General features: G+C 39.3%; 1 protein-coding gene across 8 annotated transcripts in view; it reads right to left on the reverse strand.

Annotated features, from left to right (window-relative positions):
- Positions 1-1,385: 1,385 nt before the first annotated feature.
- The window catches only part of PAPOLG (poly(A) polymerase gamma), a 41,234-nt gene continuing 26,206 nt past the window's right edge, over positions 1,386-16,413 (reverse strand). For 2 of the 8 annotated variants that reach the window (XM_006778572.2, XM_015557927.1), the window contains exons 14-23: positions 15,203-15,322; positions 14,685-14,794; positions 12,465-12,586; positions 12,062-12,234; positions 11,585-11,673; positions 11,283-11,503; positions 10,705-10,770; positions 10,010-10,066; positions 8,144-8,238; positions 1,386-1,731 (exon numbers count right to left, since the gene is read on the reverse strand). In XM_006778572.2, the coding sequence (XP_006778635.2) occupies positions 1,602-1,731; positions 8,144-8,238; positions 10,010-10,066; positions 10,705-10,770; positions 11,283-11,503; positions 11,585-11,673; positions 12,062-12,234; positions 12,465-12,586; positions 14,685-14,794; positions 15,203-15,322 (1,183 nt within the window). In that variant the 3' untranslated portion in view covers positions 1,386-1,601. Of the gene's footprint in view, positions 1,732-4,035; positions 4,217-6,809; positions 7,975-8,118; positions 8,239-10,009; positions 10,067-10,704; positions 10,771-11,282; positions 11,504-11,584; positions 11,674-12,061; positions 12,235-12,464; positions 12,587-14,684; positions 14,795-15,202; positions 15,323-16,413 lie in introns of those variants that run through there. The other 6 variants (XR_001512289.1, XR_001512290.1, XM_015557926.1 and 3 more) reach the window with 6 other exon arrangements.

Below are 16,413 nucleotides of genomic sequence, written 5' to 3' on the forward strand. Positions count from 1 at the left end.
CTGCCCCAATGTTAAAAGATTTCAAGCCGCCCTAACCGGTTTGGTTCAGTGGATGGAGCATCAGCCTGCGGACTGAAAGGTCCCAGGTTCGATTCTGGTCATGGGCATGTACCTTGGTTGCAGGCACATCCCCAGTAGGGGGCGTGCTGGAGGCAGCTGATCGATGTTTCTCTCTCATCGATGTTTCTAACTCTCTATCTCTCTCCCTTCCTCTCTGTAAAAATTCAATAAAATATATTAAAAAAAAAAAAGATTTCAAGCCACAAACCCTGTCTCTCAAATTGTCCCTAAGGGTAAATTAGCAGATAATTGTTTTCCTTTGATATATACTAATTTTCAGAACCAGTCACTGAAAAATGAGATTAAAATTTAACCCTTGTGAGACACAGAGGCAGAGAAGCATGGAACAGACTGTAAAATTACAGTGTGAAGTGGGGAGTGTTGGGGTAGGGAGAGGTAAGAGATCAACCAAAGGACTTGTATGCATGTATATAAGCATAACCAATGGACACAAGACACTGGGAGGGGTGGGGTGAGGGCATGTGCCGGGGGGTAGAGGAGCCCGGGGGAAGGTCAATGGGGGGAAAAAAAGGAGACATATGCACTGCTATCTGTAATACTTTAAACAATAAAATAAAATAAAAATTTAACCTTTGTGAAAATGAACATGTCCACATAATGAACTAGAGGCCCAGTGCACGCATTTGTGCACCGGTGGGGTCCCTTGGCCTGCCCTGCGGGGATTGGGCTGCAACCGGCTCTCCAACATCCCCTGAAGAGTCCCGGATTGTGAGGGCAGTTCTCGGGGGATGCACCCCCAAACCGGGCTCCCTCCTTTCTGGTTCTGCAGCTGCCAAGTCACCACAGCTCGGCAGCTCCTGCATTGAGCGTCTACCCCTTGGTGGTCATTGCATGTCAAAGCTACTGGTCAGATGGTTGGTCAGATGGTCGCTTAGACTTTTACGTATGTAGATAGTTCTGACTTTTAAAAAAAGTATTTCTAAGTATAGTTTCACACCTGAAATCCAACACATTTACTTAGTCCCTCGTAACGTAATATATACTCCCAGATCATACTTTGCCTTTATACTTACTTGGAACCAGTACAATGGAAGATTCCTACAATGGTAACAAAATGTACTGAACATCCTACCTACTGTTCTGGATAAAAACACTTCATTTTTGACCAAACCCACATCTTAAAAGCATTTCATCAACTCCCAGTTACCAAACAGGTGGAAGAATGCTATCTTTGAGAGGTCCAATTTGAACCACTGACTATGTCTTAACCCTATGTTGAATGGACCCTTAAAACAAGAGAAATGACTACACTATAGTATAAGGTTTAGGCTTATTGCTTTCTTATTAAAGAAAAACTCCACTAATCACTCCAAAGAATCTGTTTATATACTAAGGTAAACATGGATGTACAGGGAATTCTTAAAGAGACTTTGAAGACTGATAATAGAAGGGGAGAATAGGTAGATATTAAATACAAAAATGCAAATACATCACATATAAAATTTAATCAAATCCCCTACTAAAGAATTTTTCAAAGTCTGAAGTCAGGTGACAATTGGTCCTTTCATAATCATTCACCTTTACTCAAATAGAGAATTGGTAGAGCAAATCTCAAAATATTTGAATACAGGAAGATATAACGCTGCGGGCCTCTCCTCCCGGGGTGCGTAGCTCAGAGCGGCCTCCTGGGCCAGCAAGCGGTGATGGAGCCTGGGAAGAGAAAACCCAAAGATGATACATGGAGAGCAGATGACCTCAGGGCTGCACAGTCGGTACTCCCAAGGAAGGTAAAAGAAACATAAGGAAAAAAAAAACTACAGAAGGACTCGGAAACAGACATCCCAGAGTACAAGGAGCAGAAGCTCAGGGACCCAGACTGGAGGCCAAGTGCAGAGAGAGGGCAGGGGACAGAGATCGGCCACAGCTCCAGAGAGCATCCTCAAGGGGACAGAGATAAGGAGAAATCCATGGGGGAAAAGAAGGGATGACCAGGACAAGGAAGCTGAAGGACAAGGCCCAAGAGCATAACTTGGAGAAGCACCAGAGCTGAGGCAAAGGCTGGGAGAGGGACCAGAGTCTGACTGAGAGCACCATGTGTGGAGGGAAGAACCCAAGCTGGCAGGCATGCACCACAACCTGTGGGACCTGAATATACTCAGGCCGCCACCCTCCAAATTGACTTTCCTGAGTGCAGGATGCAGTCAGAATGGTAAACAAAGAAACTGAGGTAGAATTTCAAAGAGATATGGGACTGCACCAGCATGCAGAGGATGTAGTGAGGAATAATGGAAAAGATAAAGCCTTGAGAAGGAAGTACAGCTACGACGAGGGCCCCGCCACGTGGAAGCTGGCTCCAAGGCTGGGAAGTGATGACTGTGGAAATTGAAAAGGAAGACATCAACTTAGAAAATGTTTGAGCTGACAACTACACAGCCAATTTTGAAGATGATTTTGAAGACCATGAAGATGACTTTGAGGTTTGTGATGGAGAGGATTAGTTCGCACTAATGAGCCAGAATCGAGAGAATTGAAGAACTTCCCTCAGCCAGAAAAAAAAGGAGATAAAGAAATTCAAAATGCATTAATGCAGAAAATGAAAAGACTGATGTACACAATTCCAGAGCCCATTTGTGGAATTTTTGTGAGTTTTGCAACTGCCTCACACTGTCAAAAGTCAGGACTCAGGCCCTTAAGCAAAATTTGGTCTCCTGGGAAATTTGTGTAAGGTATTGAAAAACAGAGATTTTCATTGTTTCAAAAACAAAAACAACAAAAATATTTAAATAAAGGAGAGAGTTCAGCTAAGAAAACAGCTTTCCTAAGCAAGAGAAGAACCGAAGCTGATACATGGAGAACAGATGACCTCAGAAAACACCTTTGGGCTGCACAGTCGGGCACTCCCAGGGGAAGTAAGAAACACAAGGACTTGGAAATGGATGTCACAAAGTCCAAGCAGCAGAACTCTAGGGACCAAGACAAGGAGGCCAAGTACAGAGAGAGGGCGGGGGACAGAGACCAGCCACAGCTCCAGGGATCATACTTGCAGGGACAGAGACAAGGAGAAGCCATGGGGGAAGAGAGAAGCTGAGGGACAAAGCCTGAGGGCATGACTTGGAAAGTACCAGAGCCGAGGCAAAGACTGGGAGAGGGACCAAGAGCACTGCCTGCACGGGAGGAGTCCAAGCTGGAGGCCACATGCCGCAACCTGTGGGACTTGGGACGTGTGTGGGCCATCCCCCAAACTGACCTGCCGAGTGCAGGATGTGGTCAGAATGGTGAACACAGAAACCGAGGTGGAAGTTCAAAGAGATATGGCACCAGCATGCAGAGAATGTAGTGAGGAACCGTGGAAAATATAAAGACTCGAGAGGGAAGCACAGCCATAATCAGGGCCCCGCCATGTGAAAGCTGACTCCGAGGCCGGGAAGTGAAGACACTGAAAACTAAAAAGGAAGACAGTGACTTAGAAAACGTTCAGCTAAAAGAACAGGTTTGCTTTGCTAAGGAAACTACAACTTGGTTGTGGGATTCTATTCCTGTCTTTTCCTCTATAAAAAGTGAATTCAAGGGGGAAGATACCAAGATGGCGGTGGGATTACGTGGAAGTTACAGTGACATTCTCCCAGGACCAAATTGGAATTACAACTAAAATATAAAAAAATCATCCTGAATAACCAACTGAAGATTAGCTGGAGAGAACCCTTATAACCAAAGATGTAAAAAGGAGACAACATCAACACTGATAGGAGGTGTAGAGGTGTGAGAGGCTGGCTAGGCTCCACAGGCAGCAGCTGAGGTTCCAGAGGGTATCTCAGTTGCGGGAGGCTTCCCTCTGAGAAGTCTGGGGAAGCCCAAACTGGGCTCTCCGGCCCAGAGCACCAGAAGTGGGAAAGGCGCCCAAATAACATCTGGCTGTGAAAAGTACCAGGGTTCTGTTGGGCAGGGACAGAGAGCTAGAAATACAGACACACCCTTAAAGGGCCAACACACTAAATTTCATTTGCAGCCACTTACCTGGGGCTCCAGCAGTGGGAGGGCAGAGTGGACTAGAGCTGTGTGAGGAGAGTCTGGAGTTGGTGACTCAGCAAGAAGAGAGCAGAGAGGGCAGTGGCTGGGATGCCTGTGCTGAGTCACTCCCCCACGCTGCAGAAGCCACCTATCTCAGGCAGACCTTTCCCATCAATGCAGCCTTAGCCTGGGGGGAAGAAATTGCCCCACCTGTTAGAAACCCTCTTACCCCACCCTATGGTTTAGGCTGGGCTGTGCTCTACAGTCTGAGGCTTTTTAAGTGACTGAGACTAACAATCACCCTATAGATACAGGTGGATCTCTGGGTGCTGTGAGTCTTTGCCTGACTTGCCTTTGGGCCCTGGGCTAAGAAAAGCAGACCTGGGTGCACAGCTTGGTCCTTCCCCCATGCATCCTGACCAGCAGAGGGAGCCACAAGCTGTGGATCATTGATAGCTCTAAACAGGGTACTCAAGGCCCGTCACAAACAGTCTGACATTGGCCTGAACCAGAGACCATTTGAAGAAGCCCCAAACCAATAAACCCAGTGGCCAGCTTTCTGACAACAAAATAGGTTCTAATAAGCTCCACAAGCAGTATATCAACAGAGAGATATTGGCAGGCTCCAAACCCTGCAGAGAATTCCGCTTTGTGTGATAAGTAACTGCACAGCAGCTTGCATGCTGTGTTGGGGTTGAGCTTCATTGTCAGCCAACCTGAGGATTGAACCCATGCACTAAAGAGCCAATAGCAATCAAAGCTAAATTAAAACAGGAGGGTCCATGCAACATGCACAAGGAACATTAGAGCACCCAGATCTGGTAACCAGGGAGACTGTGCCATTGGATCCCACGGGTTACCCACTACGTAAGGCCACCTACCAAGCCTGGGAGTTGTAGCAGATCTACCTGATATATAGAAACAAACCCAAACAGGCAGCCAAAAGAAATATGGTGAGACAAAGAAGCCACAAATGAAAGAATAAGAGAAGAGCTAAATGAAATGGAGATAAACTATTTATTAGATATAGAATTCAGAGTAATGACTGTAAGGATGCTCAACAGCATAAAAAAAGATATAGAAACTTTGAAAAACAACTCGTCAGAAATAATGACATAGCAGAAATAAAGAATACAATGGAAGGAATAAACAAGATTAGAGCAAGCTGAGGATAAGAACAATGAATTAGAAGATTAGAAAAAAAACTCAATCAGAGTACCAGAAAGAAAAAACAAAAACCAGAGGACAGTTTAAGAGAGCTGTGGGATACCATAATACATAACAATATCTATATTATAGAGGTATCAGAAGAAATAAGCAAGGGATAGATAACCTATTTGAAGAAATAATGGCACAAAACTTCCCAAACCCAGTGAAGGAAAAAGTCACACAAGTTAAAGAATCACAGAGTCCAAAGCAAGAAGAACCCAAAGAGTCCGCACCCAGACACATAATTAAAGACACAGAATCTTACAGGCAGTAAAAGAAAAGCAATTTATTGCCTACAAAGGAGCTCTCATAAGGCTGTCAGCTGATTTCTCAAGAGAAACTATAGGCCAGAAGGGAATGGCAAGAAATATTCAAGGAAATGAAAAGCAAGGATCTGAAACCAAGACTACTCTATTCAGCAAGGCTATCATTAAAAATAGATGGTGAAGGAGCATCACAGACCAAAAAGAAAGGCAAAAGGAATTTATCATCACCAAATTAGCATTGTAAGAAATATTAAAGGGACTGCTATAAGAAACAGAAACACATGCATAAAGAAAAGGGCAATAAATAAGTACCTATCCCATAATAACCTTAAATGTAAATAGATTAAATGCTCCAATCAGAAGACATAGGTAGCTGAATGGATAAGAAAACAAGATCCACATATATGCTCTCTACAAGTGACCCACATCAGAATAAAAGACTCACACAGGACAAAAGTGAAGGGATGGAAAAAAATTTTTTCCATGCAAATAGAAATGAAAGAAAACTGGGGTAGCAATACTAATATCTGATAAAATAGACTTCAAAATGAAGGCCAAAACAAGAGACAATGAAGGTCACTACATAATATCCAAATAGAGGATATAACCCTGGTAAACATATATGCACCTAATATAGGAGCACCTAACTCTATTAAAAAAAACTTTTGGAGGACTTTACGGGAGATAGTGACAGCAATGCAGTCATAGTAAAGGGCTTTAACACTCCCACTGACTTCTTGGATAGATCTTCCAGACAAAAAAAAAAAAAATCAACAAGGAAACAGTGACCCTAAATGACACACGAGAACAGATGGTCTTAATTGACATTTGTAGAACATTTCACCCCCCAAAGCTGCAGAATATACATTCTTCTCAAAAGTGAATTAACAGAATGATTATGTTTTTCTTGATCTTCTTTACTTTTAAGTTTTCCTTTGTACAAGTGAAACACTAGACTTTTCATTTCAGGGACACAAGGGTCATGGAACAGAAGTGAGAGAAGGATACTGTTCTTTGACCAGAATTCAAGTATTTCAATCAATGGTAAAGGGCTCACAAGAGAAAATGGACTATTATTACTCCATTGGCTAAAAGCTGTCCCATAAGTCCTATAAAATACACAACCAAGTATTCTCCCTGCATTACTCAAATGGACCATTTTTTTTTCCTACTGGACATACTGAATGTGGAGTGAAAGCTGAATAGTATATACCAGCCAATCCTTGCTGTGTAATCTATACATTTTCATTTTAAGAAAAATTCAAGCATAATCCATATTTTAAAAATTAGACAAGAGAGACAATAAAGGTTTTAAAGTTTTCTCTTTGAAAAGATGGTATCTTACAGTACATACAAAAATACTCTGAAAATACATACGACTTCATTTACAAAACACTGAATCAACATATTACAAGAATTACATGGTTATGGATTTTAATAAACTGAGCATGCGTTCATGAAACTTAAAAAATATTACGAAATGCATTGAAAAAAGCAGTGTAAAAAAAGACAACTCATTTAATTAAATAAAAATTACAAAGGTCCTGAGCCAATTAATGGTTGGTAACAATGTTATTCAAAAATGCCTTTGGGTTCCAATAAAATCCACTGCTTATTTCTGCATGCCTAGTCTGTGAAGAAAATGTGTGAAGTTGTGGGGTAGGTGATGGTCAGGAATTATCATGCCAATTTAAATTTACACCTCAAAAATACAAGTTTGCCATACTTAAAGGTATCTTATTGTTAATGCTGGAATGAGTTGCTACTCAGTAAAAAAATACCAGCCAGCTAACAAGAATGGCATGAGATATGATATGTAACAATTTCACCATTCATATACTGATTTTTAGTATCCTGGTTCTATTTTGATAAAGATGCATTTTGAAGGCCTCCATGGGAGGCAAAATATAGAAAATTTATGTAATTACTAGACTAATCCTCCCTGGTAGCTATGGAACATTTTAGACAGAAAGGCACACACACACACAAAAATTTTTTTTAAATATTCCATGTGCCAATCTGGAAAAAATAACTTAAATCAATAGGAGACATTAAGTACATCTACACAAATGAGGAAAGCAGAAAAGATACCTCACATTCATTCATCTCATGTTTCACAAAGTGGTTTCAATGCTAAAGTAAATATGTTAACATTTGGGAAATTACAAGACAATTTTTTTTTGTTTTCAACTTTTTCAATTTTATACAATGATTACAATGTAAGATCAAAAAAAGAAAAAAAAAGAAAAAGGAAGAAAATAAAAAGGAAAAAAGTGGGGAGAGGGAGTTCAGGACTTGTTTTATCAGTGTCCAAAGAGCCAAGAACTGGTTCCCATAGTAGAGAATTAAGCATCAAAAGTTAAGGCAGTAAAACCTCCAACACAAAGCCATAATATTATAGATGACAATTTGACAGCACGTGATCCTCAGAGAAGTGTATGTAGCAATCAATGAGAGGATGCTACTGCATCTGCAGATCAAAGTGTGAGAGTTCAAAAACCACTTGAAGGTTGTCAGATCCATGACTATAACTTTCACCTTATTTTATGTATGACAGCCACTTCTATTTTTAAAAAAGTGGCTGCATCTGTATCACTAATGATTGCATATTCACCTAAATAAGGAGGCACTGCTTTTACCGATTAAGAGTCAGTCGAATAGAATTTTTGATGACACGAATGTTATTTGCTGGAACTGGAGATGATGAATCTGGTAGTTCTTTACTGGGCAGTCTCTATAGAAAGAAACAGAAACAAAGAAGGGAAAGCAAATGTAAGGCCCAACTAGTAAATCAGTCATAATTGAGTTTTTCCCAAATCCTTAATCTCCTCAACATTCAAGTATGTGTTGAATATTTTATCCCAATGTTCATAGCATTTCTTGTTTGGGGGACTTTTTTTTTTTTTTTTTTTTTTTTTAAAAAAAAGTTTTTTTTAAAACCTGGCACAGGAAAGCAGTGACATTCTTCTTTCCTAGACTAACATCAAGATATTAGGACAACATTCTAGTTAGAGATTCCGAGACTTCACTGTAAGGAACATACTCCTTATAACCCCAAGTGTTTACAGTAAGAGATGAAAAGCAGAGGGATAGGAAGGATAAAAGTACAAAGAGTGTGATGTATATGAAAGAGGACTTTGTTAAATCAATCACTACTTCTAGACTGAGAAATACATAAAGAACATAGTCCTCTAAGTCAGGCAATGGCACAGAGAGATAAGAAGAGCTTGGTCACTAAATAGGAAACTCTTGGGGTGTTAGGTGTAAAAATTTGATGCGCAGTTATATCCCTCAATTGGTTTCTGTAACACTGTTAAAGTTTTCAGGACAACTGACTTTATAGTGAGGCAAGATAACTTCAATGATGGTGAAATTCAGGGACATACATATTAGGGATTTTGAGAATACTAAAGATTATTAAATAATGAAGGCAAAGTCTGAGAAATTGAGAAATGAAGACACCTAAAATATAGACACTTGTGTAATGGAAACAGTATGCTAGCTTCATGTCAAAGATGATTGCAAGAGTTAAATTTTCTCTCATGTTACCTTGGCTCAACAAATATCTGATATCCACATCCACTCAAAACAACATGAACAATTTCAAGCATATATATAAGTAGAAAATAGGACAATGAAGGCTTAGATGCCACAGCCAAGACTCAGACATTTTGCCACATTTGTTTGGTTTATGCTCCTACCCTTTGTACATGAAATATTTTAACGCAAAACCCAGACATGTCATTTCATGCTTTCATACTTTAATATCCATTTCAAAGCTTTTTCTTCCATTATCACACCCACATTTTTTGTAACCCACTCCTATGTTAAAAGCAGTTTGTACAAATTCTACAACTAATACAAAACATGATGATACTTTCCATTTTGCTTTAGAACCTGCTGGGGTGACAGCTGACTGAGAAGCACTGTATTTTTTAATGGGGGATTGTGCGTGTGAAAATAAGCCATTTTGTTCTTTGTTCACTATAAACTCTCAGAGAAGAACTATCTCTGATTTACACAAGGCTGACTTTTGAGGACCTGCTTATCAGTTTACCATGCTTACTTATACTACATTATTAGTTTCAAATGGTATTCTTTGAAAAATAATTTTTAAATTGAGGTTTAGAGGCACTTTAGCTCATGTTTTAAGAACTTAAGTATGAAAAAACTATTATTATCAAGTGTTGGTAAGAAATTACTATGCTGGGCACTAAACTACTTTAAAGGTTAAGTAAAAAACAAAGGTTGAACATAACATGAATAAATCATGAAATCTTAAACTACTTCGTCTTTTTTTAGACTTTTGAGGTACATATATTTAGGATCATATACCTTGTTTGCTATTTCCACTCTCAACTATACTGCTGGTCTGTGAGGATAGGGACAAAATCTAATTACCTTTTCCCTTTACCCAGTGCTAAGCTCTTAATAAGCTTTTTATACCTATACATTAACTATGCATTTTAACCTATTGATATCACCTATCAGTAAGACTGTTTTACCTTTTTGCGTGAAGTATCAATAGTTGGAATAGGCATACATTCTCCTCCAATGGCGTCCTAAACAAAAAGAAGAATTACATACAAGTGTAAACTGTCTCTCTGATATACAAATGCTTATTTCTACATGAAATAAAATATAACAAAACTCTACAGATAGATCTGACCCACTTTCAAATACAGTACTTTTCCTGATACATGCCTCATTAAAAGTATTTTGGCCCTAACCCAGCCATGGGCAAACTACGGCCCGCGGGCCGGATCCGGCCTGTTTGAAATGAATAAAACTAAAAAAAAAAAAGACCATACCCTTTTATATAATGATGTTTACTTTGAATTTATATTAGTTCACACAAACACTCCATCCATGCTTTTGTTCTGGCCCTCCGGTCCAGTTTAAGAATCCATTGTGGCCCTCGAGTCAAAAAGTTTGCCCACCCCTGCCCTAACCGGTTTGGCTCAGTGGATAGAGCGTCGGCCTGCAGACTTAAGGGTCCCAGGTTCCATTCCGGTCAAGGGCATGTACCTTGGTTGTGGGCACAACCCCAGTAGGGAGTGTGCAGGAGGCAGCTGATCGATGTTTCTCTCTCATCGATGTTTCTAACTCTATCCTTCTCCCTCCCTTTTATTGTAAAAAATCAATAAAATGTATTTTTTAAAAAAAAGTATTTTGAAGCACACCACTATAATATATTTACCACTGATTTTCTTTTTCTGTTTTCAGCAGCACGTGATTCCTTAAACTTTGATTCAAGTCGAATAAACTAAAATATAAACATTAAAATGATTGCTATTATTACCTACCAAAAATATACAAAAACCTATATAAACTAAGAAACTAGTGATTAGGCTATCATCAAAACTACTTACAAACATATAAGAATTTATATTAGCCTGAATTCAACCGACCACCCTTAATTTCTAGTTTGAGTGATCTTTTGGTTAAAACAATTCAGTTTATAACAAATAAAATAGTTTTACCACCCTCTACTGGAGGCAGAGGAGATCTACATTATAACACACAAATATGACTGTTTAGTTGCCAATAAAGAAGAAACATATTAATCATTCAAGTTTTCAGATAGATTAATAATTTGAATTTAGGATGAACAATTAGAATTGTTCCTTTAGGGTGAGTGTAAATATTCTTTTTGAATAGTCAAATCATAATAGAACACTAAGATAGCTATGGAGAATTATAAATTTTTTTAGTACTCTCTTAAAGTTAATTTTTAAAAAATCAACTACTGAATCACCACTAAAGTTGCAACTTTACCTTTTCTATATCTTTTAATCTCTTTGAAGACATATCTATAGATGGGGAATGGGACCTTTTGGGCACAACATTTTTAGTTATATTTGCCATCCCATTTAGATGTGGTTGTCCCTGGATAGGGTTGTGGGGTGTTGTGATCCTAGGAATAACATTTCGTCCTACTACAGTAGGAATGGTGCACACAGCTGGGGGTGATACAGCTTTTACTACAGAGTCAACTTCTGAAAAGGAAAAAAAGAAAGACTGTAGTAATTAAATATATATGTAGTAGAATCATTACTAGCAAAAGTGTAGACACCTACTTGCACCAATGACTGGAATAGATAGTCCTTGAGCTGGCGGAACACTCAATGGCTTTTCCACAATCACAGCAGCAGGTTCAGTGTTATTCCTATTAACAGTGTTAAATTAACATCACTAAATGATTAAAATTTTACTTATTTAAAAACACTTTTAACATTTTAGGATTACTTCTTTCGAGTACTCCTACTTTAATATTTCATTGAGAAGAGAAAAGGGGAGAAAAAGGCAGATGACCTAGTGAGAATTAAGAGAAAAAAATTTCAAAAGTATGCATTTCCGTGTACTAACCTAGTCCCAAATATTCATAAACCAATAGCAAGTCCCATAAGATTATCAAAAATTCTCCAGTATTTCTAAACTAACTGGTAAAAATAAAATAATTTAACAATTTTAAAAGGTATTTAGAAAAGGTATAGAAAAGTTTACATTATCCTCAAATAAACTGAAGACTGAAAGGACAATTTCGAAATACAGACCTTTCTGTTTCTCCTGAAGGAGAAATATCAGGCTTGGAAGGTTTGTTTGTAGACACTGGGGAATTAAAAGGTGTTCCATTATCAGTGTCTCTAGAGCTATCCAAACAATTGCTATCCAGAGATGATCTTTTGGATTGAGGTCCACTTGAACGATTGACATCAGAAAGACTTTGCTGAAAGGAGGGGAAAGTTTTTAGGATTTCAAAAAGCAAATGAGACAACTTTTCAATTCTGAAATACATATAAAACAAATTATCTTTTGTGATTAATGAAGGTGAGATTTTGGTCTTAGATTGAATTGTCTGTACTGCCCCTCTTTCTTTTCAATGGGTTTTGGAGCTGTAAGAATGAAAATCAAGTGGTTCCCTGGAACCATACTGGAGAGTTAAAATTACAAACTCACCTTTTTCTTCTTTTGAAGGATCTCTGCTGGAAGATAGTGATGAAGCTGTTTTTTTTTAACATGAGTTGCTTCAATTTTCATTCCCTCCTTTAGCATGTTTATATTGTTTGCCTGTCTGTACACTGTAACAATATCAATAGGTTAAATGGAAACTTCTTTCTGAACAAAGAACTGTTTTCTTTTTCTGAAATGCATACAACTCATCACTACACAAACACAAATAACCCCTTTTACAGAACAAATATTTCTAAAACATTTTCACCAGGTCACAATCCTAATCAAATACTAACCGGTTTTCTTATGTCCAACTTCTAAGACTTTCTCCAAATAATATCTCATTAACAATATAAATATATGAAAAAAAGGTTTTATTTAAATCATTTTCTGTTATTTTCCCAAAAGGAAATCTCTTCTCAAAATTACTACAAGGTCTAAGCTAATCCTTATACCAAATATCCAAGATGCAATCCAAGCTCTCCCCCTCCAGGAAGCTTCTTTTACTACGCCAATCATGAAATGTCAGAAACCATCTAGAAGTACATCCTTATTATTCAGATGGGGCAATGAGGATCGTCAGCCCTGGACACCTTTGCTGGGATCAGAATACACACAACCCTAGATTCCCACCCTAGTGTTTTTCATACCTTACAAGAAAACCAGTTTTATTAACTACCACAGAATGTAATGTATGTTAACTGTGATTAGCCAATCCTATATAATAAAAGCGTAGTATGCAAATTGTCCCCCCCCCACCCCCCAGGAGTTCTTTCAGGAGTTTGACCAGGGGGCGGGGCTGGCTGGGGGAAGGGAGGGAGTACACAGCCAGCCGCCGCCAGCAGCTAGAGAAACTACCAGTGCACAAATATTGTGCACTGGGCCTCTAGTTACATTATAAACTTTCTGAAGACAGGGATGGAGGGCTTCTATTGCATGGTAACTATTGTGAAATATGGTAAATCATTTTATCTCTTGGGGTTTCAGTATTTCTACCTAGAGAACATTTTATAAATTTATAATATAGTTTCCCAACCTCTTCATTTTTGAAAACTGAGCTCAAATTAGAATGGAAAAATTTATATCTGTTTTCATTCCAGATGGCTGATAAAAGAATCACCAGAAGTGCTTTTCAACTTGCAGATTCTCTGGCTCCATTCCCAGAGTTGTGATTCAGTAGTGCTAAGGTGATATAAGGAATGTGCACTTTCATGACAAACGTGAGGGCTAGTTCAAAAGACTTTGGAAGCCGGGGCCGGTTTGGCTCAGTGGATGGAGCGTCGGCTTGCTGACTGAAGGGTCCCAGGTTCGATTCCGGTCGGGGGCATGTACCTGAGTTGCGGGCACATCCCCAGTGGGAGATGTGCAGGAGGCAGCTGATTGATGTTTCTCGCTCATCTATGTTTCTAACTCTCTCTCTCCCTTCCTCTCTCTGTGGGAAATCAATAAAATATATTTAAAAAAAAACAAAACAAAAACAAAAACAACAAAAAAAGAGACTTTGGAAATCTCAGAGAAGTCAAATCAAGAATATTGATAGTATGAATGTACACTATTCCAGATTAAGACAACTCCAAATTTATAACAGATATATTAAGATATTCCAGAGAGGTGTTATTAGGGAGCTTAATGTGAAAGACATTCTTGAATAATTGTGAAACATTTAGCAAGCCTGCATTGACTAATAATATATTTTATGTAAAAAAAAAAAAAGTAAAAATCAAGTCATTTTTATGACTGATTACAAGCCCTGGCTGTGCACACTAAGAATCACCTGTAGAGTTTCTTTAATCTTCTTTCTGTTTTAAAACAGATAATTACATTCACATGGTACAAAACTCAAAGGGTTCAAGGGTATTCAATAGTGTCCTCATCCCTGTCCCCTGAACACACCTAGAAGCAACCAGTTCTGTTAGTTTTCTTTTTTAAAAGTATATATCCTTCCAGAAATATTCTATTTCTAAGCAAGCATGCATATATTCTTTACTTATATAAATGGTAGTGCACTATACACACTGTTCTGCAAGCTCCCCTCCTACTGAATATGTCATGGAAATTGTTTCAACATGCTTTCACTTTAATAGCATAGATTTTCATAAAATGGATGTATCATATTCACTTAACCAACTGTAGAACTTTACAAATTCAGCCAGCCAGATCCAAGGCAGATAATACTGCATTAGAGCCAAGGTTGAGAACCATAGCTCTATGATAACAAAGTCTTACCTGTATCAGTAAATGATTGTATATCATATGTCAAGTCTATGTTAACACTTTCTGCATTCTCTACTCTCCGAAAAATTATTCCAAGGAACCACATTGATACGTAATTATTGCTGTAAAAAAATTTTTTAAATTTCCATTAATTCTTTACACTTTTATAAATGCTATTTGGTAATTTAAAAAACTTGGGGTTTTGTAAAAGTATAAATACAAATTTCAATGGTTTGGCCAAATTCTTAAAACTGATGCCAAGAACATTGGTAAATTACACTGTTTTGTTAAAAGGATTAAATGGCTTTGAAAATGACATACTGAATATATATTTAAAGATGCCCCAAATATAGTGATGGAGTTTTTGCTGGGGTCCATGGGCTACCAACATAGCATGTAGTTTGTTTTAAATACATAATGTATCATCCCCCAGCAATGCCTGTTAAACAACAGTTTCACAACTCATCTTAAACAGTGCATGTCAAATAACATTATTTTAAAAATATAATATTAAAAAATAATTAACTCACTCTTTATAATGTTCCTTATTTCCTGGGAATGACTGGGGATTTACATGGGCAAGAGTAATAAATTCATTCCGTTCCAAGTTTCCAACAAGCACACGGATTTTAGATTCTACTAATCCAACCCTAAAATACAAGACAAGATTTTTCCATATTAAATTTGGAAATACATCCAGGTAAACCAAACAGCATTATTAGCTATGATGCTTTACATATTCATTTAAAAAATTTAATCCAATATATTAGTGACTTCAAAATACTATTCAAGTAAAAATGACAAGTTAGTCAATTTCTTTTTTTCCCTTTTTAAAAAAGAACTCATTTATGTAATGCATTCCTGATCTAAAATACCTACCTGTAAAGACCATAAAATAGTCATGATTTGAGCATGGTTAATTTGTTTTTAAATCTTTTTCCAGTTTCAAATTTTATGTCTAAACTAGAGGCCCAGTGCACGAATTCATGCACAGGTAGGGTCCGGCCAGTCTGGCCCCAATCAGGGTGGATTGGGGCTGAGCCTGTTGGGAGGAGATGGTGGGAAGTTGGCTGGCTGACCCGCCCTGATTGGGGCCCGATCAGGGCCTGGCCAGCTGGGGGAGAGGCCGCAGGCAATTGGCTGGCAGGCCCCAACCCTGACTGGGGTTAAGGGGCCGATTGGGGGCGGGGCCAGCTATGGGGAGGGGCTGTGGGCAGTGAGCCAGCTGGCCCACCCCGAATGGGCTGGCAGGTGCTGATCAGGGGCCAGCGGCCTGGGGCAAAGGCCATCGGTGGTTGGCCTGCGGGCCCTGTCCCTAATTAGGGTGGGGGGCCAATCTGGGGTGGAGCCAGCTGGGGGGGGAGGGGCTGCAAGAGGTTGGCTGGCCAGTCCCACCCCCTATTGGGGTGGGGGTGGGAAACTGCAGGCCGATCAAGGTGATGGGGGCCCATAGAGGGTGGGGTTGGCCAGAGGAAGGGGCTGCGGGAAATTGGCCGGCATCGCCCCACATTGGGGTGCAATCAGGGGCGAGGCTGGCCGGGGGGAGGGTCATTTGGCCAGCTGGCCCCACCCTTAATCAGGGTGGGAGAGTCCGATCAGGGGTGGCCCGGCTACGGGGGGAGGGGCTGCGGGAGGTTGGTCGGCTGGCCTCAACCCTGATCGGGCTGGTTCGCTGGCCAGAGTGGGCATCATAGCGACTGCTCGTTCCAGCCGCTGGCTTTATATATGTATGTGTGTGTGT

This window comes from Myotis davidii, unplaced genomic scaffold (assembly GCF_000327345.1).
Source record: "Myotis davidii unplaced genomic scaffold, ASM32734v1 scaffold6, whole genome shotgun sequence".
Classification (NCBI taxonomy): Eukaryota; Metazoa; Chordata; class Mammalia; order Chiroptera; family Vespertilionidae; genus Myotis; species Myotis davidii.